The 27235-nt window shown below is 40.6% G+C and overlaps 2 protein-coding genes across 3 annotated transcripts in view; both read left to right on the top strand.

Moving 5' to 3' along the window:
- Positions 1-7539, top strand: part of tanc2a (tetratricopeptide repeat, ankyrin repeat and coiled-coil containing 2a) — a 32334-nt gene extending 24795 nt beyond the window's left edge. The window contains exon 26 of the mRNA XM_033644579.2: positions 396-7539. Within this exon, the coding sequence (XP_033500470.2) occupies positions 396-2223 (1828 nt within the window). The 3' untranslated portion in view covers positions 2224-7539. The remainder of the gene's footprint in view (positions 1-395) is intronic.
- Positions 7540-12491: 4952 nt separating this feature from the next.
- Positions 12492-20141, top strand: pex12 (peroxisomal biogenesis factor 12). Of its 2 annotated transcripts, none has more exons than XM_033644203.2 (4): positions 12492-12721; positions 15535-15662; positions 17126-17661; positions 19311-20141. In XM_033644203.2, the coding sequence occupies exons 2-4, from the start codon at positions 15540-15542 to the stop codon at positions 19738-19740; spliced, it is 1089 nt and encodes a 362-aa protein (XP_033500094.1). In that variant the 5' UTR covers positions 12492-12721; positions 15535-15539; the 3' UTR covers positions 19741-20141. The 2 variants fall into 2 exon arrangements, with proteins under 2 accessions (XP_033500094.1, XP_033500096.1); XM_033644205.2 differs by having other exon boundaries at positions 12504-12721; positions 15538-15662.
- Positions 20142-27235: the final 7094 nt, after the last annotated feature.

The raw sequence follows: 27235 nt of genomic DNA, 5'->3' as shown, positions 1-27235 counted from the left end.
CAAAGAACTAACAAAAGACACTGGCGTTAGGAAAAAAAAAAACTCTTCTATTTGACGAGTTGAGGCGGAGCTGTCGCCGCACCTTCACTTGTCGCTGTCTTCCTCATTGTTGTTCTTATGTGCTGGTCGCTGTTCTTTCTCTTCCTTTGGCATTAAATATCAAGAACACTGGTACGCATCTAAGGTATTGAAGAAAAACCAGTGCCGTCATGTTTTCAGAATTTTGGTATCGACTTGGTACAGAAGTATTTGTTCTCATGACTTCTCTAGAACCGAAAGTCTTAAGTTAGTTTGGATCCCCAGATTCTCCCTGCATCGATTATTGCAGCACTGTCTTTATGTCATCTTCTGATATCGTACCTCTGTCTTTGCTTCTACTCTTCTTCACCATGCAGACAGTTCCATGCCGCCCTGGAGGACCTGATTGAGGCGAGCAACCTGTGCCCAACCAACCGGGAGATCCAGCGGCTGTTGTCCCGGGTCAAAGAGGAGTGTCGGCAGGCTGCACAACAACAAGACTCTCCCCCTCCTTCGTCGCATCGTGTTCATCAACAAAACGTGGCCGTTAATGAGGCCTGGAGCAGAGACTCAGGTTGTCTGCAGGTGCAGGACAGGGAGGGGCTTACTGAGGAAGAAGAGGAAGAGGAGCAAAGGGAGGAGGGGAGTCACAGGGAAGGAGATGCTCCTCCTCCTCACTCCTCCTTCCACCCTCCACCTGTGGTTCAAAGTCTTGACACCCACGGCCGCCCTGGCGTGCCATCATCCTCCTCTCTTTCCCCCACTCACCTGTATCGTCACCTCCCCAGCCCCACCCACTCCCCGTCTTCTCCATGTCACTCTGTGCCTCCTCCTCTATCCTCCTCTTATCCCCATTTCAGCCCTCCTCCCTCTCCGATGCAGCATCAGCGACCCAGTCCAATGTCAGAAAGTATGCCTGCGTTGTCAGGGAATGGAGGTCACCACCACCACCACCAGAGCCAGAGAGGGCAGCAGCTCCACCACCTGTCCAATCAGAGATCCTTCCAGAAGCAGAACACCGTTCAAGGCCAGTGGCTCCAACCAGCCAAAGTCCAGGTCGTCAGAACCAGTCAGCCCAGTTCCTCGGCCCACTCCAGCATGATTTCTGCTTACTCCCAGTTTGGCCAATTGCCACAAGAACTGGCTGAGCTGGGGGAGGGCATCTGCCCGAACCCCCTCGACATCAGGCCCAGCCTGCAGGCCCAGGCTGGTCTGAGCTCTGCAGCTTCATATCCACTGAATGATGAAGACGTTGACTTGGTTTGCCAGGTAAGACCTGCACCAGCCTACGGGAGAGAAGGAGGAGGGGAGAGGGCGGGTGTAAATATATTTGGCCAGTCCCGTCACTTCACTCGCAACCAATCCAAAGCAGCCTACTACCCCATGGAAGTTACCGAGTCGACAGTGGAACCTCCTGATAGCCTTCCACCGTTGCACGATTTCCAATACCAGTATCAGGGGGGACTACGACGCCCGCTCAGTGCCCACCCAACCTCCGCCCCGGCTCCTCCCCCCAGGCCTCTTGCCCACTCCCAGAGTATCAGTGTCCGTTTCTCCACCAGCAGCGGCAGCCTTGCAGGTGGGCAGCCCGGTAATCACAGCCAAGGCTTTAGGACCTCGGCCTCCGTCCAACACATGGATTCACCTTCAGATCTGACCTCGGTTGGAGGGGTCACTGGTTACCATGACGATCTCTTTCTGATCTCCTCTCCCCAATCAGAAATATGCATGGTCGGAGGCGGGACTTATCCTGGAGAGGCCGGCCGATCATCTAGGAACACTCCTTTTATGGGCATAATCGACAGGACGGCGAGGGTTCAGCCGCAGTACCAACAACAAGCTCCATCCAGTTCAGCGTCCTGTCTCAGCCCGTCTCGCTCCTGGGCCGTCTCATCAGTGGACACGGTTGTAACCTCACCCAGCAAAGCCCCCACCACTCAAGGAGGCTACGGTCAACCCCAGCCATCCTCCATCGCCTACCACAACCGCAGCAACAACAACGCCCACAATGACAACCAGCGCGACTACTATCCTCAGGGCGAAGGCTCGGTGCACTTCGCCAGTCAGAATCCCTCCTACCTGGATGTGAAGCTGGCCCGAACGCTGCCGGTGATTCATAGCTGCTCAGACAGACCCAGTGACAGACAGACGGGCCCTACCTCTCCTGTCAAACCAAAAAGACCTTTTGTAGAGTCCAATGTATAGAGAGAGGTGTAAATGTCAAATCAGAAATATGAGAGGAGGGTTAAAAAAGAGCGGTTAAAAAGAAACTAGTGCACTCATGTATTCCAGTAATGACTGAGACTGTGGAATAATTAGAGCCGGACAATGCTTGAAATGGACATGTATGACGTTAAGAGGGGCACGGCACAATAAATGTTCGAATAGGGGTAACAGCACACTCCCTGAAGGTCTTTAAAGTGTATGGTTTTGTGCACTTGTACACATGAAAAGTTGATGTTGAGAGAAGAACAAATCCTGCCTATGTTTTTACTTCCACGCACCTTGTCAGAGGCTACGTTGAAGTTTGTGTGCTCTTCGGAATTTTTCGGAATGTGAAGCACTTCCTTCGAAACATAGTGACTCGTTTATTGTTCAGAAAAGGTAGGGAAGAGCGGAAGTTATACATTTGATATGGAACATATTTCCTGTTTACAGGTGAGGTCTGTCTGTTAACCAACCAGAGACAAAGAAAAAAAGCAAGGACAAAGAAAATGGAGCAAAAAAAAACAAAACTGAAGCCGAATGCTGCCAAAGTGCCAAAACCTGCACTTCCTCTGTCTGGCTCCAAGAGCGAGTCCCCATAGACACCCATGTTAAAATGTAGGAATACACCTTTACAGCCTGGTACAGAAAACAGTTTTGGTCTCAATTGCTAATTTGAACGTTCATAACAACTGTACAGGGGTGAAGTTTTATACAACTCACCTGTTTACATTTTATTAAGGTTTAAAGTCACTCAAAATTAAGGGCGTGGCCACTTTGAGTGCCAGGCGGTCTGCCAGGCGTCACCACAGCCAATGATACCTCTTTTCCACCAAATTAGCTCTGGTTCCTGAACTGGTTGTGTCTGGGATTCTCAGAACCTTGGTGCAATCTTCCAAACCAGCCCGCAATTCCACCACCTTTGTATGGAACCATTGTAATCAAGGATGTGTCATCAACAAAGGGTGTTGCACAATATAAAATGGAAGTTAACAGTAGTAGCAAGATGGATTGCATTGATTATTAATACTAATACTATTAATGAGACCACTGCACACCAAGCCTTGAGCTTCCTCTCTTTCCAACCTGTAGAATATGATGCACCTACTGATGCTGAGACTGAGGTTTTTTGGTTCCAGCTGAGAATGACCTTTTCAGGGTTCCAAATCTGCGATGAACCAGTCCGCGATGCCAGGGATCAGCACTGTCACCTGGCACACAATGCACCGAACCCTGATTCTGTCCCTGCGGGCGGTGGGCCCACAGCGTGCTGCTCTGTGTCTTTGGGCATTGCCCAAGGCCCGGCCACGAGACGCTCGCTGGCAAGACTTATGGAGGTCTGGCTCCATAAGGGGGCCCCAGTGTCCCCATACCGGATGAGCTGCTCGAAGCCTGAATATTCCTTGTCATGAAGGTTGATTCAAGGTTGGTTCTTCTTGAATGGTTAGGGTTAGGGTAGAATGGAGTGTGAGATGGATTGGCAGTTTGGTGCAGCTTCTGCAGTGATGCAGACGCTGCGCCGGTCTGTCGTGGTGAAGAGGGAGCTGAGCCAGAAGGCGAAGCTTTGGATTTACTGGTCCATTTACGTCCCAACCCTCACCTATGGTCATGAGCTTTGTGTAGTGACTGATAGAATGGGATTGCAGATACAAGCAGCCAAAATGAGTTTCCTCTGTAGGGTGTCTGGGCTCAGCCTTAGAGATAGGGGGAGGAGTCAGACATCTGGAGGGAGCTCGGAGTAGAGCTGCTGCTCCTTTGCATCTAAAGGGGTCAGTTGAGGTGGTCTGGGCATCTCCCCTGTTAGAAGTGTTCCAGGCACATCCCACTGGTAGGAGGCCCCGGGGCAGACCCAGATCATACTGGAGGGATTACATATCTCATCTGGCCTGGGAACGCCTTGGGATCCTCCAGGAGGAGCTGGAAAGCATTTCTGGGGAGAGGGACGTCTGGGGTGCTTTGCTTGGCCTACTGCCCCCGCGACCCAGCCCCGGATAAGTGGATGAAAATGGATGGATGGAGGGTTCTGAATCAATTTATTTTTGATTGAAATTCTCAGAGCAGTTCAAAATAGGCGCAGGAACCAGAACAGAATCCATTCCATGTTGCTGGAAAAGGGGTATGAGTTGGCGCCACCCTCTCTTTCACATATGATCACTTTTGGCTCCAAAATTCAAGATGGCGACAGCTGAAAACTAAAAATTTCACAACAAGAGTTCATGAACCAATGGGTGAAGCCATGGTAGCCACGTTATTTTGTATGGTCTATGATAATAACGAGAGTTGTAAAACATGAGACGGCTCCTGCCATTACAAAGCACAAAGAGGAAAAGTAAGATTTGGGGAAAATCAGAAGGAAACACAAAAAAGAGGAAGATCAGGTGGCACTCCTGCCAGGTTCACAACTCTAGACAGAGACATTAACTCAGACAAGAGAGACACAAACCCACCACTTTCACTTTCGTCTACTGCAGACGCCTTTAATGAAGATTTTCATTTTGAGTTTGAAGTGCTTACGTGATATAACTGGAAACCTGGACACGGTCACTGCAGGATCCAGACTCTAAAACCAGTCAGATGCTGGTCAGTGACCCGGTCCCAAGCCATAGTTTGAGAAACTAGTTTGATGCTGTCATTGAATAAGCACTGGCTTGCTGTATATAAAACAAAAATAAGTGATATTTATCTTTTTTAAGTTATATCTGTATTAAACTGTATGATATTGTTTCTCTTTTACCTGTATATTCCTTTTGGATTTGCCTTTATATGTTTATTTTGAGGGTTCTTCACACAAAGTGATAAAAGAGCAGTCAGTTCAGCTTCGCTCTGTTTTTGGGTGAACATCTTCCTGCTTGTGTATAACGGCATCGATCTTTAATGAACATTCTGTAAAAATGCCTTTCAATGTTAATGTATTTTTTTTGCTTTAGGTAGTTAATCTTGTTTTTTCTATGAAGGTCTTTTGTAGTATGTGTTGTATTATGTGTGTCCTAAAAGGTCCTAATTTATGCAAACCACAAGGATCCTTACTGAGGGCCCTTTACAGTCATTGCCATGGAAAAATAGTGCTAACACTCCTCGTGAACTGGTGATCGGCTTCTCCTACTGTCTGTAACTCAATAAAAGAAATCTGACCCCTCCCCCCCAAAACAGTGATTGTCCCATCTGAACTAGGCACAGCAGAGCCGGTCAAGTTCTGCATGTTTCATAATCCTGCTGACAAACAAACTAACTGAAACCCTCACCCCCTTGGTGGAGGTAGTCAAATGCTACTTCCTGGTCACAGGAGAACTTTGCAGAAGGGTTAAAACCAAATTTTTGCCTTGTATTTTTTGAGCATCATGTTTGTAGCCTTCAAGTGCATATTTATCTGTATGTGACATTAAGAGCATTAACACAACATTAAACCACTAGGTCTGTTTGCTATGTAAAGATTTTGGAGTAATGGCATCCTGAGCAGAGAATTAAGTCATGCTACCTCTGTGTGTTGTAGTCCGAGCTTCTCTGTGGTTGGTTGTCTTAGGCTGGTCTGGATGCACATGAATATGTGTATTCCACTGGCTAGCTCATCACCCCCGCTATGCACTGTACTCATCCGGTAGTTACTGCTCATATCTGGACACCGCTGTAACGGCGGCTTTAGCACCATTTAAGGAGTCACACCGTTAGCTGCTAGCCGCCTGCCCAGCCACTTCCATGTTGAGAACCGTGTGCAGACAACGTAGATGCTTTGAATTTTACATGCAGCGACTTTTTGGTTTCCTTTTTAAAAATTCTCATTTTGAAACAATTTTGCTGGTCACATTAAAAAGTCAGACGGGGTAGGTGTTTTCAACCGAGTCATGTAGCTTATATTAGCTTGATTAGCTAGCTACCTACAGTTCATAAAATCATCCAGTGAAAGTTCTCATTTCAGATGGCAAATGCAGTAGTTATCGAATAGAAATAAGAAACCTGCTTACTTATTTATCTGCTTTTACAAGATTATCGTCTCAAGATTTGCTGGTAACATAATTTAGAAGTAACTTAGGCGTTTTAAATCGAGTAATGGCGCTAATATTAGCTTGATTAGCTTGCTAGCTACAGCTCATAAAATCAGAAAGTTCTTATTTCAGATGCTAAATGCATTAGTTTATGGATACAAATCAGAAACCTGCTTTTACGTCTTTAATCTACTTTTACAAGATTCTGGTTTCAAAACAGTTTTGCTGGGCGCAGTCAGATTTAGTAGCCATTTTCAAGCTTGATTAGCATGCTAATGCAGTGATTGATGGATACAAATCAGAAACCTGTGTACTTTTCTCATCTACTTTTGCAAGATTATCATTTCAACATTTGCTGGTGACATAAATATTTAGAAGATGTAACGGTTTGCATTTTTAGCTGACCACTGGAGCTAATATTAACTTGATTAGCATGCTAGCTACAGCTCATAAAATCAGCCAACAAAAGCTCTCATTTTATCAGCAAATGCAGCAGCTGTTGCATAGAAATATGAAACCTGTATTTATCAATTCCCGTCTGAAACCAGGACCCATCACTTAAAAAATCACAACATAAATTCAGTCTGTCACCCCCCGTAAACTGGATATTCGCTGTGCGAGGGGAGGAGGTTAGCTAACAATCACTTCAGACAGGATTCAGAGAGTGGGACTGTCATTTTTAAATGTATTTTATGCACACGAATACCTGTTTTTTTTTGTGTTATTTTTCTAATAATCAGCAGCTTGGATTCGGAGTTGCTGATGAAACCTCTGACCTCTCTGTAACGGTACAGTCTCTGTGACCACTGCCCTTATTTCATACTGCTCAGGAGCTTCCAGCCGTGAGAAGACGTGGTTATACCTAATTTTTGGGTTAGTTCTGAAGCCATGTTCATAGTCAGACGTTCTGGGTGTGGTATCTGATTCGGGCCAGTCAAAGTGATGAAGTACATTATTAGGAAGTTGATTGGATGTTTTTGACTGGTGTAAAATTCAAAGTGGGAACAGCTCGTCATAGTTCATCAGTGTTGCTTTAAATGAGCCAGATGACAGCTGTGTCGTCTGTCAATAAAACAATGTGTTGTGCTGTAAATGTGGGATGTAACCCCCGACCTGCTGAGGGGTCCCGAGCCCCAGGTTTGAAACACAGGGAATCGAGCATTAGGGAGCAGTGTGTGTGTTCCCTGTTAGCTTTTTCACTGTGTGTAAGATAAGTTAATATTTAAAACCCAGGACGGTCACAAGAAGAACATCATTATTAAACATTTAGAACATGAATGTGTCAGCTCATGTGAACGTTACAAAGAGGAATAAAGATGAATGAAAGACACGTGCACATCTATCACTTTGTCTCTTTCTCCAACTATCATACAGTATGGCGACATCATCTTTCACAGTCATGCACCAATTAGAAATCCATCTTAAAGCTGTATTATTTACTTATCTGCCACTTGGGGGCGGTGTTGGTGCTGTTAACCAAACAGTAATATACTATCACCTTATAAATTCGCCTGTAGAATTCATTTGGAGTTGTGTCTTTGGCTAACTGACGAGAAATATCCATTCTCCTTCTAGCTTTATTTTGGGAGTGGTGGAAGAAGTATTTGAATCCTTTACTTAAAGTTAAGATGAAATGAAAACTTACCTTTTAATCCTTTTAGATCACATCTCTCACATATGCCAAAAAATACAAAAAATCAATGCCTTCATAGTCTTATGTCAAACTCCAAGCCCCCAGGAACAGTGCCGAGCTTTGAAGCAAATTTGAGTAGATTTTAAGGATACCAGATACTGGACACCAAGATGGCGCCTATTCAATTCAGTGGGGTTGCTCACCTGACACATACACCAAAAAAGTTTTCTAGCTTCCGGGTTTACTTCCTCGGTGTAGGAAGTGTTTCTCCCGCTGGTCCCGCCCACGAATTCCTGCTTGGCTCATAAGCTTTATATTGTGATGACATCACTGAATTTTTAAATCGCTTTTCTTGAACTTGAGGAAAATGTTACATGTTTAAAATTACCATGGCTCAAAAACTCAAAGAGTCATAATTGACCTAGTTTGAAGTTGTTGGTGTCCTTTCAACAGTTTGACAGATGTCTCTTATAGTGATCTATGTGGAAAAAGCTTTCTGGGGACGGGATTTTTTTCATCGCCGTACCGCAAGTGGCCACTGGGAAAAATTTGCTGCAAGGGCGAGTGGCTCTCCTGGAGGCTTGCAGATTTTACATAGTGGCCAAATGTGGAGTTACGTCCCAAAGACTTTCCCCCATAGCCTTATATTGTGAAAGAGACGTTTGTAAATCAGTTGATTTTGTTTTTTTGTTTTTTTCGTGTGACGACCCCACGAAATGCCTAGTTTCACTATTGGGATTTAATCTGTTCAGTCCGATAACTTTTCTAAATCTTGAAGAACCCTGGGATTAAATAATTTTATCCCCATTCAAGATGGGATGACGGTTTATTGTAGGTCGATGACGATATAGTTACGCCCTGGTGTCCTCGTCAAAAAGCCACTGAACTTTTTCAATGGATTTTGGATTTTTGCAGAAAATAAGCTCTGTAGCAAACAAACATTTATGATACTGTTGGGAATCCAATAATAGGCGTCACACAGAGGCACCAGATTGTAGGGAATCTACTGGTATTATAAAAGCGGGGATACTATTTGTTGGAAATCTGTAACAATACTTTGTGTCATGTGGGGAAACCAAAATGTGATCTAGGCACCAGTGCTGTGTTTTACATGGCAGCACCATTAGTTAAGCCTTAACACAGGCCTGACCTCGTAATAGATCTCCAATTAAAGTATCAAATTGGCTATCTGAAATAATAAATACTTATTAATTATGACGATTAATTATGTTAAATTATGTGACGTAATTTACATTAAATCAGCTCGTGGGGCACCATTCCTAAGAAGGGAAAAGTGATAGCCAGTAAAGATATCAGTCTCAAAAAGTTCACTAAACTATTAGTTTGGAATTTTGATTAATAATTAAAATAATAACCATAACCAAATTTAATAGTAAAGCTTGAAGGATTTCTGAGTTCTTGACGCAGCAGAGGCTGACTCTTCATTTACTCTTGTGCAACATTAAACAGACAGCAGGTATGATTCCAAAAATATATTTATTCACAAAGTAAGCAAAACACACAAATTCTATAAAAACTATATACAAGCAAGCGTGTGTGTGTGTGTGTGTGTGTGTGGGCGAGAGAGAGAGAGAAAGACAAAGGCAGGTGTGGTAATCAAAGGGCCACATGGCCTACAAAACAAAATGGCTGACAACAAAGAACTACAAGATGGCCAAATCAAAGCTCGCTTCAGGTCGGGAGAGGTGTTTGTCTGACTGTGTGGTCAGAACAAAGACAAAGGAGAAGAAGCAGGACTTTGAGATGTCTCTTTGGGTGTAGCTCTGTTGAAAGCAAATTTGCAAATTAGTCTATGAGAATGTGATTTGAGTTGCAAAAGGTGCCTGGGTTAGTGCAGAGGATGTTTAGTTGCATGCAAGACGTTGTCTGTGAACAGCATTGGCAAACTAACATCACTTAGCTTTGGAGAAGCCAACTAATCAATGACCTGACTGCAAACAATCACAACAATAACTCAATGACAGCATTAAATCACATACAACAAGTCAAACAGTCTTGCTTACTCTGTAAAGCTGTGAAGAAGCAATGCCCAGTTGTAACGTTACCATTCCTTACTTGGTTGGTTTGAGGTGTGCTGCTTTTGTTAGCCGGCAGAGGAAGGCTGGAAAGAGCTGTGGTTCCAGGTGCAGTCTTTGTTGTGTCCTTGTTAAGAAGGTGCAGATCTGAGGAAACCGGTCGCTCGGGGCTCATGCAGAGTTAGACGCTGGGGTTCTAACTCAACTTGGCTCTCCTTGTTGCTGGAAAGTTAGTTGCAAACCTTGTGTTTGTGCACTAACTTCCTGGTGTCAGGTTATGGCCCTGCTGTGGACATGCAGGTCATGGTCCAGAAGAAAGTGAGCAATTGACCCCCCTTTGATGGTTCGGGGGCAAGGAGCAAGGGTCTGAGCTGGTCAGAGCCCAGAAGGAAGTTTGTGTGAGAGAACAGAAACTTCTCTTACAGTTTCCTGGTGACTTTCCTCTTTGATAAAGCTTATAGTTAGGGCTGGCTCAGGCTTGCCCTGTACCAGCCCCTAGTTAGGCTGACTTAGGCCTAGTCTGCCGGAGGACCCCCCTATAATACACCGGGCTCCCTCTCTCTCTCTCTCTCTCTCTCTCTCTCTCACTCTCATCCTATTACTGCATCTTGCTAACTCGGCCATTCTGGATGTCACTAACTCGGCTTCTTCTCCGGAGCCTTTGTGCTCCACTGTCTCTCAGATTAACTCATATCACAGCGGTGCCTGGACAGCGTGACGTGTGTGGTTGTGCTGCTGCCGTGGTCCTGCCAGATGCCTCCTGCTGCTGCTGCCATCATTAGTCATTAGTCATACTTCTACTGTTATTATACACATATGACTATTGTCACACAAGTATACTGTCAGATATTAATACATACTTTCAACATATTGTACCACAGTAGCCAGAACTATAACTATAATATTATTACTTTCATTAATGTTGTTGTAAGCTACTGTCATTACCTGCATCTCTCTCTCTCTCTCTCTCTCTCTCTCTCTCTCTCTCTCTGTCTCATTGTGTCATACGGATTACTGTTAATTTATTATGCTGATCTGTTCTGTACGACATCTATTGCACATCTGTCCGTCCTGGAAGAGGGATCCCTCCTCAGTTGCTCTTCCTCAGGTTTCTACCGTTTTTTTTCCCCGTTAAAGGATTTTTTTTGGGGAGTTTTTCCTGATCAGCTGTGAGGGTCATAAGGACAGAGGGATGTCGTATGCTGTAAAGCCCTGTGAGGCAAATTGTGATTTGTGATATTGGGCTTTATAAATAAAATTGAATTGAATTGAATTGAATTGAATTGAATTGAATTGAATCACAGGAGTGTAAAAATGACAACTCAGTTCCAGGTTTTAAGGCTCATACCTGCACCTCTCTATGGGCCCCACAATGTGAAAGATTCTGGTAATTTCATACTGCAGAAACTGGGCTTTTTTGGCTTCATGTGCCACTTTTATTTATTTAGCAAATGCAAATTTCTCAAGCCAAGCAGTAGCCTCTTGATCTATACTGTGGAGGGAGACTAGACCTCCTTTTAGTCTTTGGAGAGGGCAGGCTTCAATAATATGCTCCATGGTTTGCTGCTCTCCACAAGCACACAGTGGGCTCAAGCTGCTCCCCCATCTGTGGAGGCTGGCCAAGCAGGGACCTTGACCAGTCCTAAATCTGTTCAAGGTGGACCACTGTCTCCTTGGGAGGCTGGTGCAGAGACTGGTTGAGTCGGGTCTGACACTAGATGTTTGTTTGGGGTGTCTTTGGAGTCCCATTCAGTCACCCAGGCAGACAGGGCGGCAAAGTCAGTGGGTGGGGGGTCCTTCCAAATTGGAAGTCTAGATCGGAGACGAGCAGGTGGTGGGTTGAAGATGTTGGCATGGATTGGTAAATGGGGGGAGTCGTTGACCTTTTGGAGCATCCTATAGGTGAGTTCAGTTCATCTGATGTGGGGGGGGGGGTATGTTAGATAGGACAGGGAGCCAGGGGAGCGGTGTTCAACAAATAGTTCCAGTTATGATTTACACAGTGGAGTTAGGTTGGGTGTCTATGTGGGGTGTTTGTGGCGACCTGGACCAGACAGGGGCACAGTATTCTGCTGCATAATATGACAGGGCCAGGTCTCCTGATATATCCATGTCAAAATCCAATCATTTTTAGATGTTGTGTGTTATAAAACAAAGCTTTGAGTTTAGGCAGGTAACTGTATTTGTCTGTCAGAGTGGTGATCTTAACCTATGTTTTTCCAAAAGTGTCAAAAATCACCACGGAAATAAATATTTATTAGTTGAACTCTGTGTGTCTGTCTTCCAAATCAGATTGTGATTATTAGAATCTGCAGTTCATATTTATGAACCTGTGTGGAGCGTTAGTGTGATGTCACTGTGAAACACTTTTTTTTAACTTTATTGTACAGAAGGCTCTGCTGGGACTTCTGGTGACGTGTCAGACATCAGTGTAATTTCTACAGTTATTTACCACAAACCACCAGTCTGTTGTTACAGTCAAAAAACTGTAGTTCGCACTGCATCATGGGTAATTTGGGTGTTTAATAAAATGGAGACTTCAGGGTAAATCCAATAGGTGGCGGTAATGCAGCTTTGCGGGTGCCTACCGCCATTAGAAACCAGAGAAGAAGAGGAAGCGGAAGAACAGCATGTGAATGCGGAAGTGTTGGTATGTGTGCAGAGCTCTCAGCATGGCGGCAGGTTAAGTCCAGATGAACACATGAACACATGATGAGTCTGTGTTTGTGATGATGTTTTAATGTTCACAGAAACACGCGGTGGTTTTAAATGACCGTGTGATGTGACGGAGCCGGAAGAGACGTCACGAAGCAGCAGCTAGCATCAGTGCTAGCAGCTAGCAGAGGAAGGTAAAGTTTATGTTGTCTTAGTTTGACCACAGAAATAAATCAGATATTAATGTGTGTGTTAGCTTCATTTAAATGTGTCTCAACGTTACCTTTTGTTGTTTAACTTTTACATCTTAATAACTCAAAGGTTGCTGTTCTTGAAGTCACCTGGTTTGTTTAAACACGGAGTTAAATAAAGCTCAGTGAACTTTAACCTGCTCTGCAGCAGTAGCAACAGCACAGTGTGAAAATGCTCTGTTACAGGTTAAACTACTGAATTAAACATATTATTTAAAGGTCTAATGTGCAGAATATAAAGGGATATATTGGCAGAAATAGAATGTAAAATGCACAACTATGTCTTTAGGTTAAAATCACCTGAAAATATAAACCACTGTGTTTTCATTACCTTAAAATGAACTGCTAATTACGTAGTGATGATGCAACAGTGAGAGACTTACACGGTACAGCAACCTAAACAAATACCAGTTTCATGGTATCACAGAATTATTATCATTATCAGTCAGAATGACCCTTAAAGAAAACAGAAAGGTTATTGTTGGTTGAACACACGTTTTATTAATAAAAACTGAACCTTGAAACATTTTGTTAATGAAGTTTGTGTACAAATAACTCAAAGGAGAGATTCTCTGTCAATCTGCATATTTTTAGATAAGCAAATGTACATGGTACGATAACCATCAATTTAAATATCATAGCACTACACAGCAGGGATGGGGAAATATATAATAATAATTTAGATTATATTAATAATAAATACTAATATTGCAGAAACAAATTAAACGTTTGGTAGCTTACTCTAATAATAAAATCAGTTTCTTTTCCAGCCTGCTAGAAACATTTTGCTGCACTGAAAATGATGAAAGTTAGAAACTGTATCTTATTATATAAAACAGATGTTGACACAGTTTGCCTTCAGAGACATAATTTAAAACACAACCTATAATTGAATTAAATGTTTATTTCAACCAAATCAGAGCTGGTGATTGTTGAAACAGTGGAAAAACGAACTAAGGCTGATTTTGTGTCTGTGGACTTTAAATAAAGTGTAATATATGATAAATATTCATCAGGTGTAAACAGGAAGTGGGCGCCATACTGTTTCCTTTGTTGAGAAAATGGAAGCTGAAAAAAATCTGTTGAAAACAGCAAAACTATGATCAAATATAAACCAAGATTCTCAGGGTACCCGCGGATCCTTGAAAAGTCTTAAATTCATGTATCTAAAAGTAAGGCCTGAAAACGTCTTAAATTCATTAGAAATGTCTCAAATTGGTCTTAAATTCATTACTCAAAGGTCTTAAAATTGTTGCGGAAGGAATATTTAATCTGATTTTATTTCTTTTCTTTTTTTTATTCTCGCGGCACTTTTCTGTGAGTGTCCATGTGCCGTCCAATAACGACGCGCGCTGATGTTAGCACATACACAATGAATGGGTTCGTCGGCGGAGGTCTGCGCTTTGCGCGCTCTGTGTGAAAAGGGCTTAACGGCGCGTGCTGGCCACCTGGCACTCAATATGCTGCCGTAGTGGTTTGTTTTCCAGACGTGAGTATCTTTGAGCAGTGAAAGTTATTATTTACGACTTTTTACTTGTCGGCAGTGATTTGTTTTCCACAGAGCTCTACGTGCGAGCATTTTACTCGCATTTGCAACTAAAAATAGTTTTGTGCTAGCAAAATAAATCATTCGGATTTCAACCAGCAGCAGAAACGAAAGGCGAATCATGCAGGTTGTGGGTTGAACGGGGGTCACAGAGAGGAACATGGTGGTCAAATAGCCTACGGCGGCTCTGCGGCGCAAAATAACGGCTTACCGGCGGCGACAGATAAGTCCGACTCCAGGTCCAGTAGCCTAATTTCCTCTTTTGTTGGCGTCATGACTGCTGTTCATATTTCTCTCTGTGGCAGGTAACGGTCCACAAACCTCACCGCACTTTAGGGACTGTTATTTACTTATGAAGGGACTGTTCTTTACTTGTCAGGAGAGGAGGGTGGCTGGTTGATTTTTATTTTATTTTGATCCCCCCTATGTTAATCACTTATTGATGCTGTTTTTGAAGTATGAATAAGTCAATAAGTAATTTATTCCATTGAAATATCATTGATGTATTATAGAAAAGTGATTTATCTTTTTATAAATGACAAAAGGCACATCTGCCTCATTTTCGTTGTGGTATCCTGATACTACTCAGAACCATGATATTTTCACTGGTATCGTACCGTGGGTCCCAGTTTTGGTACCGTGACAACACTAGATGTCACAACCATTCCATTTGGAGTTGCGCAGTGAAGCAGCTCTGGTGCTGCTTAAAAAAGTGTTCCCCCACTTCTAATTTTACAAAGCACTGGTTATAGTACAGCGGGATCCCCCAACCATCGCTTATATTTCTAGTTTTTTCGGTCTTAAATTCCATTCAAGGTGGCATTAAAAAGGTCTCAAAAAGTATTAAATTTAACTTACTGAAACCTGCAGATACCCTGATTCTGCTGCTGCGTTTCATATTTCTCAGCCCAGATGTCTGTAGTAACATCGTTGGTTTCTGACTGGCTGCCGTGTAGTTTCCTGTGTCAAAAAAGCAAATGCAACAGTCCCTTTTTTCTGTTTTCTCTCATCATGTGGGACCAGTTTAAAAAGTGCAAACAAAATGCATGATTTTGGGCATTATGAAAATAAAACTAGAATAAAAACAGTGGTAAGAGTTTGATCTGTCAGAAAAATCCACGCTTAGTTTTGAACATAATGAGAGAGACAAACCTAAACGCCTTTCCTCTGAGTGTTTCACTGCTTGTCCTCTTGTGTTGTTGTTCTGCAGCAGCCATGGCCGAGGCCGGAGCCCACCTGACCTCCTCCGCTGCCAACGAGCAGCCGTCCATCTTTGAGGTCCTGGCTCAGGAGTCTCTGATGGAGGCGGTCCGACCGGCGTTGAGACACGCTGTCAAGGTGAGCGAGGGTTCACCTTCATTCAGATACTAATTCTGACCAAACTTGGCACAAATGTCTGACAGGATAAAATGGTGAAACACTGAGTTCAGGGAAAACTTACTGAAGAGAGTTGTGACTCTTGAACACAAATAGAAGCGTCTGCTGTCTACATGGCTCGTCAGCAGCTGTCAGTGTCTGTGTTGAAATATGAACAGACCATCTGTAGGGTCACACTGTTCATGATAAAAACAGACTGATGTATGACTCTGTGGTTCGTCTTCAAAATGTGTTTTATCATATTTCTGCCTCGACTGACACTTTAAAGTTAGAGCAGACACCACTACATGACGAAGAAAGTATCTGATCCTCAGCACCATCGCTGGGTTTTAACTTTTCTTGTTTCTGATAAAAAAAAAAATTTCATTCGATGAATATATGCACAGCGGAGCAACATGCACACTTTTCATGTGTTGATGCAGCTTATGGAGAAATTAGTAGTGTTTGTGCTGGTGTAATGAATCTGATAGAAACGCCACAGAATCGTCACAGAAAACTGAGCTGGGCTGAACAGAGACGGAGGTCATCATGTGATTCATCGTTAGACCCTGATTGTTGCTCTACAAATAAACTTCAGCCCTGTTTCTTAAGGTCCTGACACACCAAGCCAACGGTCGGCTGTCGACCAAAGTCGGGCCGTCTGTGAGCACCTGTCAGCCTAGTTTTTCGGTGTGTCCCACACCGTCGGCACTTTGGCGTCTGCGGCTTTTCAGCCGATTGAGCATGTTGAATCGGCGGTGGAGCTTGTCGGTGAGAGAGATCACTCTGATTGGCTGTTCAGGTTTTATTTCCTCGCCCCTGTAGCGAGTGAATCTGCCTGTAGTGAAACCGGGGCTAACCGGTGCTTCCTCCTCAGGCTCCACTTCACTCAGCTGCCCCACAGACCCGCTGCTTCTTCCCACTTTAACCTGAATAACAAACCGGAGCTAGCTGGGAGCGGCTAGCGGAGCGTTAGCCGCAGCATGACCGGAGGGAAGCACAGCCAGTTAGCCTCCGCTAGTCTCTGAGCTAGCCCCGGCTCTCCGTTTGGATCCAACCGGAGCACCGAGCCCTGGTTTGTTATTCAGGTTAAAGTGGGAAGAAGCAGCGGGTTTATCGGGCAGCTGAGTGAAGTGGAGCCTGCGGAGGAAACACCGGGACCGTCTGGATGTAATAGTCCGTGGAGGTGCTGCGGTGCTCGGCTGCACAGATAGGAAACCCCTCGGCTGACAGGATGTACCACTCTCTCACTCCGCTCTCTCTCACGCAGGCGCAGAACGTACGTGCTACTTGGCCGTCGGATGTAGTCCGTGTAGTGTGTTCAAATGCAACTGACACAGGGCGACGTAGATGACACAACAGTTGGCTTTCGTCGTCACTAGTTCTTTGATGTCGGTTTGGTGTGTCTGCACCTTAACTCCTCTCGTGTTTGTGACTCATTCCAGGTTCTGGCAGAGTCCAGCCCGTCCCGCTTCGGCTTCCTGTGGCGACACTTTGATGAGCTCTACCTGGTGCTGGACCTTCTCCTCCAAAACCACTTCCTGTCTCACTGCAGTGCCTCCTTCTCTGAGAACTTTTACGGCCTGAAGAGAGTTTCAGGAAGGCGAGTACTTCCCGATCGCCTGGGGTTGGACAGGAAGTCACAGTGGCGCTCTCTTCTTCTTCTGTGCCTGGCGCCGTACCTGCGGGCCAAGCTGGAGGCGACGCTGGCGCGGCAGAGGGACGAAGAGGACTTCTCCATCCGGCTGGCGCAGAGCCGGGGCCAGAGGCTGTACCGGGCAGCCGTGGCTGCATACCCGTACGTCAGTTCCGCCTGGCAGGTCTGGGTCTTCTGCCAGCAGCTTCTCTTTATCTTTGGAGTCGCCAGGACCCATAATCCTCTGCTGTGGCTGGCCAGGGTCAAACTGGCACGACTTAACATTCAAGATATCAGAGACATGGAGCTGAAGACCAGGACACTCGGACGCCCGGTGGAGGGGAGGTGCGTCTCAGATTTAACACACTCAGTGTTCTCACCTTCTCCAATCATCTGTCTTTGAAGGGACAGTTCACCTGTTTTACCTGTTTGTCAGTCAGATAGTTTTGGTGTGAGTCGTCAAGTGTTGGAGATATCGTCCGTAGAGACGTCTGCCTTCTCTCCGGTGTAATGGGACCAGATGTCACTCGGTTTGTGGTGCTCAAAGTGCCAAAAAAATCCATTTGAAAAACTCAACATCAATGTCTCTTTGCAGAAATAATGACCCGTTAACTCAAGATAATCCACAGACCGTGTTTTGAGCAGTTTCATGTAGGAACTACTTTCTTTCCACCAAACTACACCCGCAAACTGTATCACTGCGCAGAAGGAAGCGTTTGCTCATGAACGAGATGCTTGTGACAGCATGAGTTGTAAACATTAATGGCGTCCTCCTTGGCCGAGCTGTAATGTTAGCTAGCTTAGTGACGCTAGGTGAGCTAGCAGTAGATGCACTCTTCCTTCTGCACTGTGCAGTGTTAATTTTGGCAGCCATTTTGGATTTTGAACGTATCTGTCTGAGTTATGAAATGATTCTGTTCCTCTGTCTCTTCCTCTTCCTCGTCTCAGCTGTATTATCTTCACTGAGTCTTGGTCAAACGTCTCTAAAGACTCTGATGGAGGAGAAAAACAGAAAATTGAACTTGCTCCAAAATTTTTAATGACGGACAAAAGTTTCAGACTCAGTGTGCGAACATGACACAGAGACGTCTTATTTATCTTTAGACGTGCAACAGTTTTGGACAAAAAAGAAAACGGACTCAGTTTGCAAATGCCTTAAGTCTTAAGACAAACAATACTTCTAAGTGTTAGTCATATTTTATTTATTTTATCCTCCATAGTTTTAGTCAACTTTTAGCTATTCCTTACAGTCAACATGTTTTTATGCCTCCATGCCGGCGATAGTCCACTGAAACTTACATTTCATCAAACTTTTTAATATCACGATCTATTTTTTACTTGTCAACATCCCGTCTTCGTAACACTGAAAAAAGTTGTTAATGGCATAATGGCAAGGCTTAACTATACAGACCAGTGAGCAGTGATAACTAACATGTCTTTGGGGTCATCAGGTGGGAACCTCCTTTCACCGGTGTTTTGTCTAGTTGGTCCCACGACACCTCCAGGAGGCTAGACAGTGATCTCTGGCGTCCCAGAGACACTCCCCTAATGCCAGGTCTCACTGCTCCCCGCACCAACCCAATAACCTCCTTTACCTTACTTACACATGGCTTTCTCAGCCCAAACAGCACTGCCACCTTCAACCAAACCCAGGCTCCGTACATGCGAGCTCCAGGTAGAAGCAGTGCTGATACTACCTTTCCTAGCACATTCACCACACTCTATTTCACACGCTACATAGCACGATCATAGTTTTTATCAACAACATTAACACTGGCGTGATGATACACAAGGGAATAGTTCCTATGTGAAACAGCTCACAACAAGGTCTATGGATTACTGGAAGGAGACGTATTTCTGAGTTTGGGTGGACTGTCCCTCGAGGTGAAACAAAGACAAGTTTAGGTGAAGAATATGTGTAGTAAGTGTTCTTCCCAGTGTCAGACAAAGAACTTAAATCCATCACCCATAATGCATTGTGCCTCTGTTTGCAGCCTGGTGCAGAGAGCGTGGTGGCTGATGTCACAAGCAGCGCGTGGCGTGGCCGTGTCCCTCTCCACCTCCCTGTCACTGGGTGTCTTCTTCCTCCAGTTCCTGGAGTGGTGGTACTCCTCAGACAACCAGAGCACCGTGAAGGCCCTCACCTCCCTGCCTGCTCCTCCGCCCCCCCTCCACCTGCGGCAGGAGCAGGACTCTTCATCCAGCTCGGCCAATCACAACAAAGAAACTCAGCTCGACTCCGACAGCAGGAACTGTCCGCTGTGCCAGAAGCTTCACACAAACGCCACGGTACTGTCCACCTCCGGCTTTGTCTTCTGTTACCGCTGCATCTACATGTACGTCAAAGCCAACCGCCGCTGCCCCGTCACCGGGTACCCCTCCGAGCCGCAACACCTCATCAAGATCTACTCACCTGAGAGCTAGAGCACGCCACCGAGCCACATGTTCAGACTTCCTGTTCGGCTACAGACTCTATTAGGAAGAAAGAAGGACCTGCGGTGATTCCTGCTGATTTCAGATGTGATGCTGGAATTCTCTCTGAGCTCACATCACATTTAATATTGAAAAGTTAATTCTGAAATTGTTTCCTTGGAGGTACCGAACTGCACAAACTGTACAGTCGTCTGTTTGCAGCGAGGTAGAGGCAACAAACTGAGCAGCTGAGGCGGCCGGCAGCAGGCTGCTGATTGGATAGTTGGAGTTTGGTCCCTCTGAATGTGATGAACTGATGCACATGATTTTTTATAGTCTGATTCCAGTGTCTGACTGAGGACATTTAACTTTGACTACTTTGATTAAAAAATAAATAAATTGTGGTTTCAGTATTTCCCTAGTTAATCTTTTGGTTCATGAAAATTTTGACGACATGCTATACTATGACGTTTTTTATAAAAAATTTGGCGACATGCTATACTATGACATTATTTTTTTTAATTTGGCGACATGCTATACTATGACGTTTTTCATGAAAATTTTGGCGACATACTGTACTATGACGTTTTAGATGAAAATTTTGGCGACATGCTATACTTTGATGTTTTTTTATAAAAAAATTGGCGACATGCTATATTATGTTTTAGATGAAAATTTTGGCGACATACTGTACTATGATGTTTTTCATAAAAATTTTGGCGACATGCTATACTATGACGTTTTTTATAAAAAATTTGGCAACATGCTATACTATGACGTTTTTCATGAAAATTTTGGCGACATGCTACACTATGACGTTTTTCATGAAAATTTTGACGACATGCTATACTATGACGTTTTTCATGAAAATTTTGACGACATGCTATACTATGACATTTTTTATAAAAAATTTGGCGACATACTATACTATGACGTGTTTTGTGAAAATTTTGACGACATGCTATACTAAGACGTTTTTCATGAAAATTTTGACGACATGCTATACTATGACGTTTTTTATAAAATAACTTTGACGACATACTATACTATGACGTGTTTTGTGAAAATTTTGACGACATACTATACTATGACGTTTTAGATTAAAATTTTGGCGACATACTATACTATGACGTTTTAGATGAAAATTTTGGTGACATGCTATACTTTGATGTTTTTCATGAAAATTTCGGCGACATACTATAATATGACGTTTTAGATGAAAATTTTGGCGACATACTATACTATGTTTTAGATTAAAATTTTGACGACATGCTAAACTATGACATTTTTTATAAAAAATTTGGCGACATACTATACTTTGACATTTTTTATAAAAAAACTGGCGACATGCTATACTATGACGTTTTTTATAAAAATTTTGGCGACATGCTATACTATGTTTTAGATGAAAATTTTGGCGACATGCTATACTATAATGTTTTTTATAAAAAATTTGGCGACATGCTATACTTTGACGTTTTTTATAAAAACTTTGGCGACATGCTATACTATGACGTTTTTTATAAAAATTTTGACGACATGCTATACTATGACGTTATTTATAAAAAAGATTTGGCGACATGCTATACTATGTTTTAGATGAAAATTTTGACGACATGCTATACTATGACGTTTTTTATAAAAATTTTGACGACATGCTATACTATGACGTTATTTATAAAAAAGATTTGGCGACATGCTATACTATGTTTTAGATGAAAATTTTGGCGACATGCTATGCTATAACGTTTTTCATAAAAAATTTGGCAACATGCTATACTTTGACGTTTTTTATAAAAAATTTGGCGACATGCTATACTATGACGTTTTTTATAAAAAAATTTGGCGACATGCTATACTATGACGTTTTTTATAAAAAATTTGGCCACATGCTATACTATGACGTTTTTCATGAAAATTTTGGGGACATGCTATACTATGACGTTTTTCATGAAAATTTTGGGGACATGCTATACTATGACGTTTTTTATAAAACATTTGGCGACATGCTATACTTTGACGGGTTTTTTTATTAAATTTGGCGACATGCTATACTATGACGTTTTAGATGAAAATTTTGGCAACATGCTATACTATGACGTTTTTCATGAAAATTTTGGCGACATGCTATACAATGACGTTTTTTATAAAAAATTTGGCGACATGCTATACTTTGACATTTTTTATAAAAAATTTGGCGACATGCTATACTATGTTTTAGATGAAAATTTTGGCGACATGCTATACTATGACGTTTTTCATGAAAATTTTGGCAACATGCTATACTATGATGTTTTTAATAAAAAATTTGGCAACATGCTATACTATGACGTTTTTCATGAAAATTTTGGCGACATACTGTACTATGACGTTTTTCATGAAAATTTTGGCGACATGCTATACTTTGATGTTTTTTATAAAAGATTTGGCGACATGCTATACTTTGACGTTTTTTATAAAAAAATTTGGCGACATGCTATACTATGACGTTTTAGATGAAAAATTTGGCGACATGCTATACTATGACGTTTTAGATGAAAATTTTGGCAACATGCTATACTATGACGTTTTTCATGAAAATTTTGTTGACATGCTATACTATGACGTTTTTTATAAAAAATTTGGCGACATGCTATACTATGTTTTAGATGAAAATTTTGGCGACATTCTATACTATGACGTTTTTCATGAAAATTTTGTTGACATGCTATACTATGACGTTTTTTATAAAAAAATTTGGCGACATGCTATACTATGACGTTTTAGATGAAAAATTTGGCGACATGCTATACTATGACGTTTTAGATGAAAATTTTGGCAACATGCTGTACTATGACGTTTTTCATGAAAATTTTGTTGACATGCTATACTATGACGTTTTTTATAAAAAAATTTGGCCACATGCTATACTATGACGTTTTTTATAAAAAATTTGGCCACATGCTATACTATGACGTTTTTAACGAAAATTTTGGCGACATACTGTACTATGACGTTTTAGATGAAAAATTTGGCGACATGCTATACTATGACGTTTTAGATGAAAATTTTGGCAACATGCTATACTATGACGTTTTTCATGAAAATTTTGTTGACATGCTATACTATGTTTTTTATAAAAAAATCTGGCGACATGCTATACTATATTTTTTATGAAAAAATTTGGCAACATGCTATACTATGACGTCTTTTTTTTTATTTGGTGACATGCTATACTATGACGTTTTTCATGAAAATTTTGGGGACATGCTATACTATGACGTTTTTCATGAAAATTTTGGGGACATGCTATACTATGACGTTTTTTATAAAACATTTGGCGACATGCTATACTTTGACGGTTTTTTTTTTTAAATTTGGCAACATGCTATACTATGACGTTTTAGATGAAAATTTTGGCAACATGCTATACTATGACGTTTTTCATGAAAATTTTGTTGACATGCTATACTATGACGTTTTTTATAAAAAATTTGGCGACATGCTATACTATGTTTTAGATGAAAATTTTGGCGACATGCTATACTATGATGTTTTTAATAAAAAATTTGGCGACATGCTATACTATGTTTTAGATGAAAATTTTGGCGATATGCTATAATATAACGTTTTTTATAAAAATTTGGCGACATGCTATACTTTGATGTTTTTTATAAAAGATTTGCCGACATGCTATACTATGATATTTTTTATGAAAAAATTTGGCAACATACTATACTATGACGTCTTTTTTTTATTTGGCGACATGCTATACTATAACGTTTTTTATAAAAAAATTTAGCGACATGCTATACTATGTTTTTGATGAAAATTTTGACGACATGCTATACTATGACATTTTTTATAAAAAATTTGGCGACATGCTATACTATGTTTTAGATGAAAATTTTGGCGACATGCTATACTATGACGTTTTTCATGAAATTTTTGGCGACATGCTATACTATGACATTTTAGATGAAAAATTTGGCGACATGCTATACTTTGACATTTTTTATAAAAAAAAAAATTGGCGACATGCTATACTATGACGTTTTAGATGAAAATTTTGGCGACATGCTATACTATGACGTTTTTCATGAAAATTTTGGCGACATGCTATACTATGACGTTTTTCATGAAAATTTTGGCGACATGCTATACTTTGACGTTTTTCATAAAAATTTTGGCAACATGCTATACTATGACGTTTTTTATAAAAAATTTGGCGACATGCTATACTATGACGTTTTTCATGAAAATTTTGGCGACATACTGTACTATGACGTTTTAGATGAAAATTTTGGCAACATGCTATACTTTGATGTTTTTTATAAAAAAATTGGCGACATGCTATACTATGACGTCTTTTTTTTATTTGGTGACATGCTATACTATGACGTTTTTCATGAAAATTTTGGCGACATACTGTACTATGATGTTTTTCATGAAAATTTTGGCGACATACTGTACTATGATGTTTTTCATAAAAATTTTGGCGACATGCTATACTATGACGTTTTTTATAAAAAATTTGGCAACATGCTATACTATGACGTTTTTCATGAAAATTTTGTTGACATGCTACACTATGACGTTTTTCATGAAAATTTTGACGACATGCTATACTATGACGTTTTTCATGAAAATTTTGACGACATGCTATACTGAGACATTTTTTATAAAAAATTTGGCGACATACTATACTATGACGTGTTTTGTGAAAATTTTGACGACATGCTATACTATGACGTTTTTCATGAAAATTTTGACGACATGCTATACTATGACGTTTTTTATAAAAAAACTTTGACGACATACTATACTATGACGTGTTTTGTGAAAATTTTGACGACATACTATACTATGACGTTTTAGATTAAAATTTTGGCGACATACTATACTATGACGTTTTAGATGAAAATTTTGGTGACATGCTATACTTTGATGTTTTTCATGAAAATTTCAGCGACATACTATAATATGACGTTTTAGATGAAAATTTTGGCGACATACTATACTATGTTTTAGATTAAAATTTTGACGACATGTTAAACTATGACATTTTTTATAAAAAATTTGGCGACATACTATACTTTGACATTTTTTATAAAAAAACTTTGGCGACATGCTATACTATGACGTTTTTTATAAAAATTTTGGCGACATGCTATACTATGTTTTAGATGAAAATTTTGGCAACATGCTAAACTATAATGTTTTTTATAAAAAATTTGGCGACATGCTATACTTTGACGTTTTTTATAAAAACTTTGGCGACATGCTATACTATGACGTTTTTTATAAAAATTTTGACGACATGCTATACTATGACGTTATTTATAAAAAAGATTTGGCGACATGCTATACTATGTTTTAGATGAAAATTTTGACGACATGCTATACTATGACGTTTTTTATAAAAAAAATTTGGCGACATGCTATACTATGTTTTAGATGAAAACTTTGGCGACATGCTATGCTATAACGTTTTTTATAAAAAATTTGGCAACATGCTATACTTTGACGTTTTTTATAAAAAATTTGGCGACATGCTGTACTATGACGTTTTTTATAAAAAAATTTGGCGACATGCTATACTATGACGTTTTTTATAAAAAATTTGGCCACATGCTATACTATGACGTTTTTAACGAAAATTTTGGCGACATACTGTACTATGACGTTTTAGATGAAAAATTTGGCGACATGCTATACTATGACGTTTTAGATGAAAATTTTGGCAACATGCTATACTATGACGTTTTTCATGAAAATTTTGTTGACATGCTATACTATGTTTTTTATAAAAAAATCTGGCGACATGCTATACTATATTTTTTATGAAAAAATTTGGCAACATGCTATACTATGACGTCTTTTTTTTATTTGGTGACATGCTATACTATGACGTTTTTCATGAAAATTTTGGGGACATGCTATACTATGACGTTTTTCATGAAAATTTTGGGGACATGCTATACTATGACGTTTTTTATAAAACATTTGGCGACATGCTATACTTTGACGGGTTTTTTTTTTAAATTTGGCGACATGCTATACTATGACGTTTTAGATGAAAATTTTGGCAACATGCTATACTATGACGTTTTTCATGAAAATTTTGTTGACATGCTATACTATGACGTTTTTTATAAAAAATTTGGCGACATGCTATACTTTGACATTTTTTATAAAAAATTTGGCGACATGCTATACTATGTTTTAGATGAAAATTTTGGCGACATGCTATACTATGACGTTTTTCATGAAAATTTTGGCAACATGCTATACTATGATGTTTTTAATAAAAAATTTGGCAACATGCTATACTATGACGTTTTTCATGAAAATTTTGGCGACATACTGTACTATGACGTTTTTCATGAAAATTTTGGCGACATGCTATACTTTGATGTTTTTTATAAAAAAATTGGCGACATGCTATACTATGTTTTAGATGAAAATTTTGGCGATATGCTATACTATAACGTTTTTTATAATAAGATTTGGCGACAAGCTATACTTTGACGTTTTTTATAAAAAAATTTGGCGACATGCTATACTATGACGTTTTAGATGAAAAATTTGGCGACATGCTATACTATGATGTTTTAGATGAAAATTTTGGCAACATGCTATACTATGACGTTTTTCATGAAAATTTTGTTGACATGCTATACTATGACGTTTTTTATAAAAAATTTGGCGACATGCTATACTATGTTTTAGATGAAAATTTTGGCGACATGCTGTACTATGACGTTTTTCATGAAAATTTTGGCGACATGCTATACTATGACGTTTTTCATGAAAATTTTGGCGACATGCTATACTATGATGTTTTTAATGAAAAATTTGGCGACATGCTATACTATGACGTTTTTCATGAAAATTTTGGCGACATACTGTACTATGACGTTTTAGATGAAAATTTTGGCGACATGCTATACTTTGATGTTTTTTTATAAAAAAATTGGCGACATGCTATATTATGTTTTAGATGAAAATTTTGGCGATATGCTATACTATAACGTTTTTTATAAAAAATTTGGCGACATGCTATACTATGTTTTAGATGAAAATTTTGGCGACATGCTATACTATGATGTTTTTAATAAAAAATTTGGCGACATGCTACACTATGATGTTTTTCATGAAAATTTTGGCGACATACTGTACTATGACATTTTAGATGAAAATTTTGGCGACATGTTATACTTTGATGTTTTTTATAAAAAAATTTGGCGACATGCTATACTATGTTTTAGATGAAAATTTTGGCGACATGCTATACTATGACGTTTTTCATGAAAATTTTGGCGACATGCTATACTATGACTTTTTTCATGAAAATTTTGGCGACATGCTATACTATGATGTTTTTAATAAAAAATTTGGCGACATGCTATACTATGACGTTTTTCATGAAAATTTTGGCGACATACTGTACTATGACGTTTTAGATGAAAATTTTGGCAACATGCTATACTTTGATGTTTTTTATAAAAAAATTGGCGACATGCTA

The sequence above is a fragment of the Epinephelus lanceolatus genome, chromosome 18 (genome assembly GCF_041903045.1).
Source record: "Epinephelus lanceolatus isolate andai-2023 chromosome 18, ASM4190304v1, whole genome shotgun sequence".
NCBI lineage: Eukaryota > Metazoa > Chordata > Actinopteri > Perciformes > Serranidae > Epinephelus > Epinephelus lanceolatus.
The sequence above is the reverse complement of the archived record's forward strand: the minus strand, read 5'-3'. Positions and strand labels throughout refer to the sequence as shown.

Bases quoted from the DNA above. Each gene is read 5' to 3' on its own strand.
- pex12 (XM_033644203.2), top strand. From the start codon at position 15,540: ATGGCCGAGGCCGGAGCCCACCTGACCTCCTCCGCTGCCAACGAGCAG. The intron at 15,663-17,125 runs GTGAGCGAGGGT...GACTCATTCCAG, and splicing joins CGTTGAGACACGCTGTCAAG to GTTCTGGCAGAGTCCAGCCC. The intron at 17,662-19,310 runs GTGCGTCTCAGA...CTCTGTTTGCAG, and splicing joins GGACGCCCGGTGGAGGGGAG to CCTGGTGCAGAGAGCGTGGT.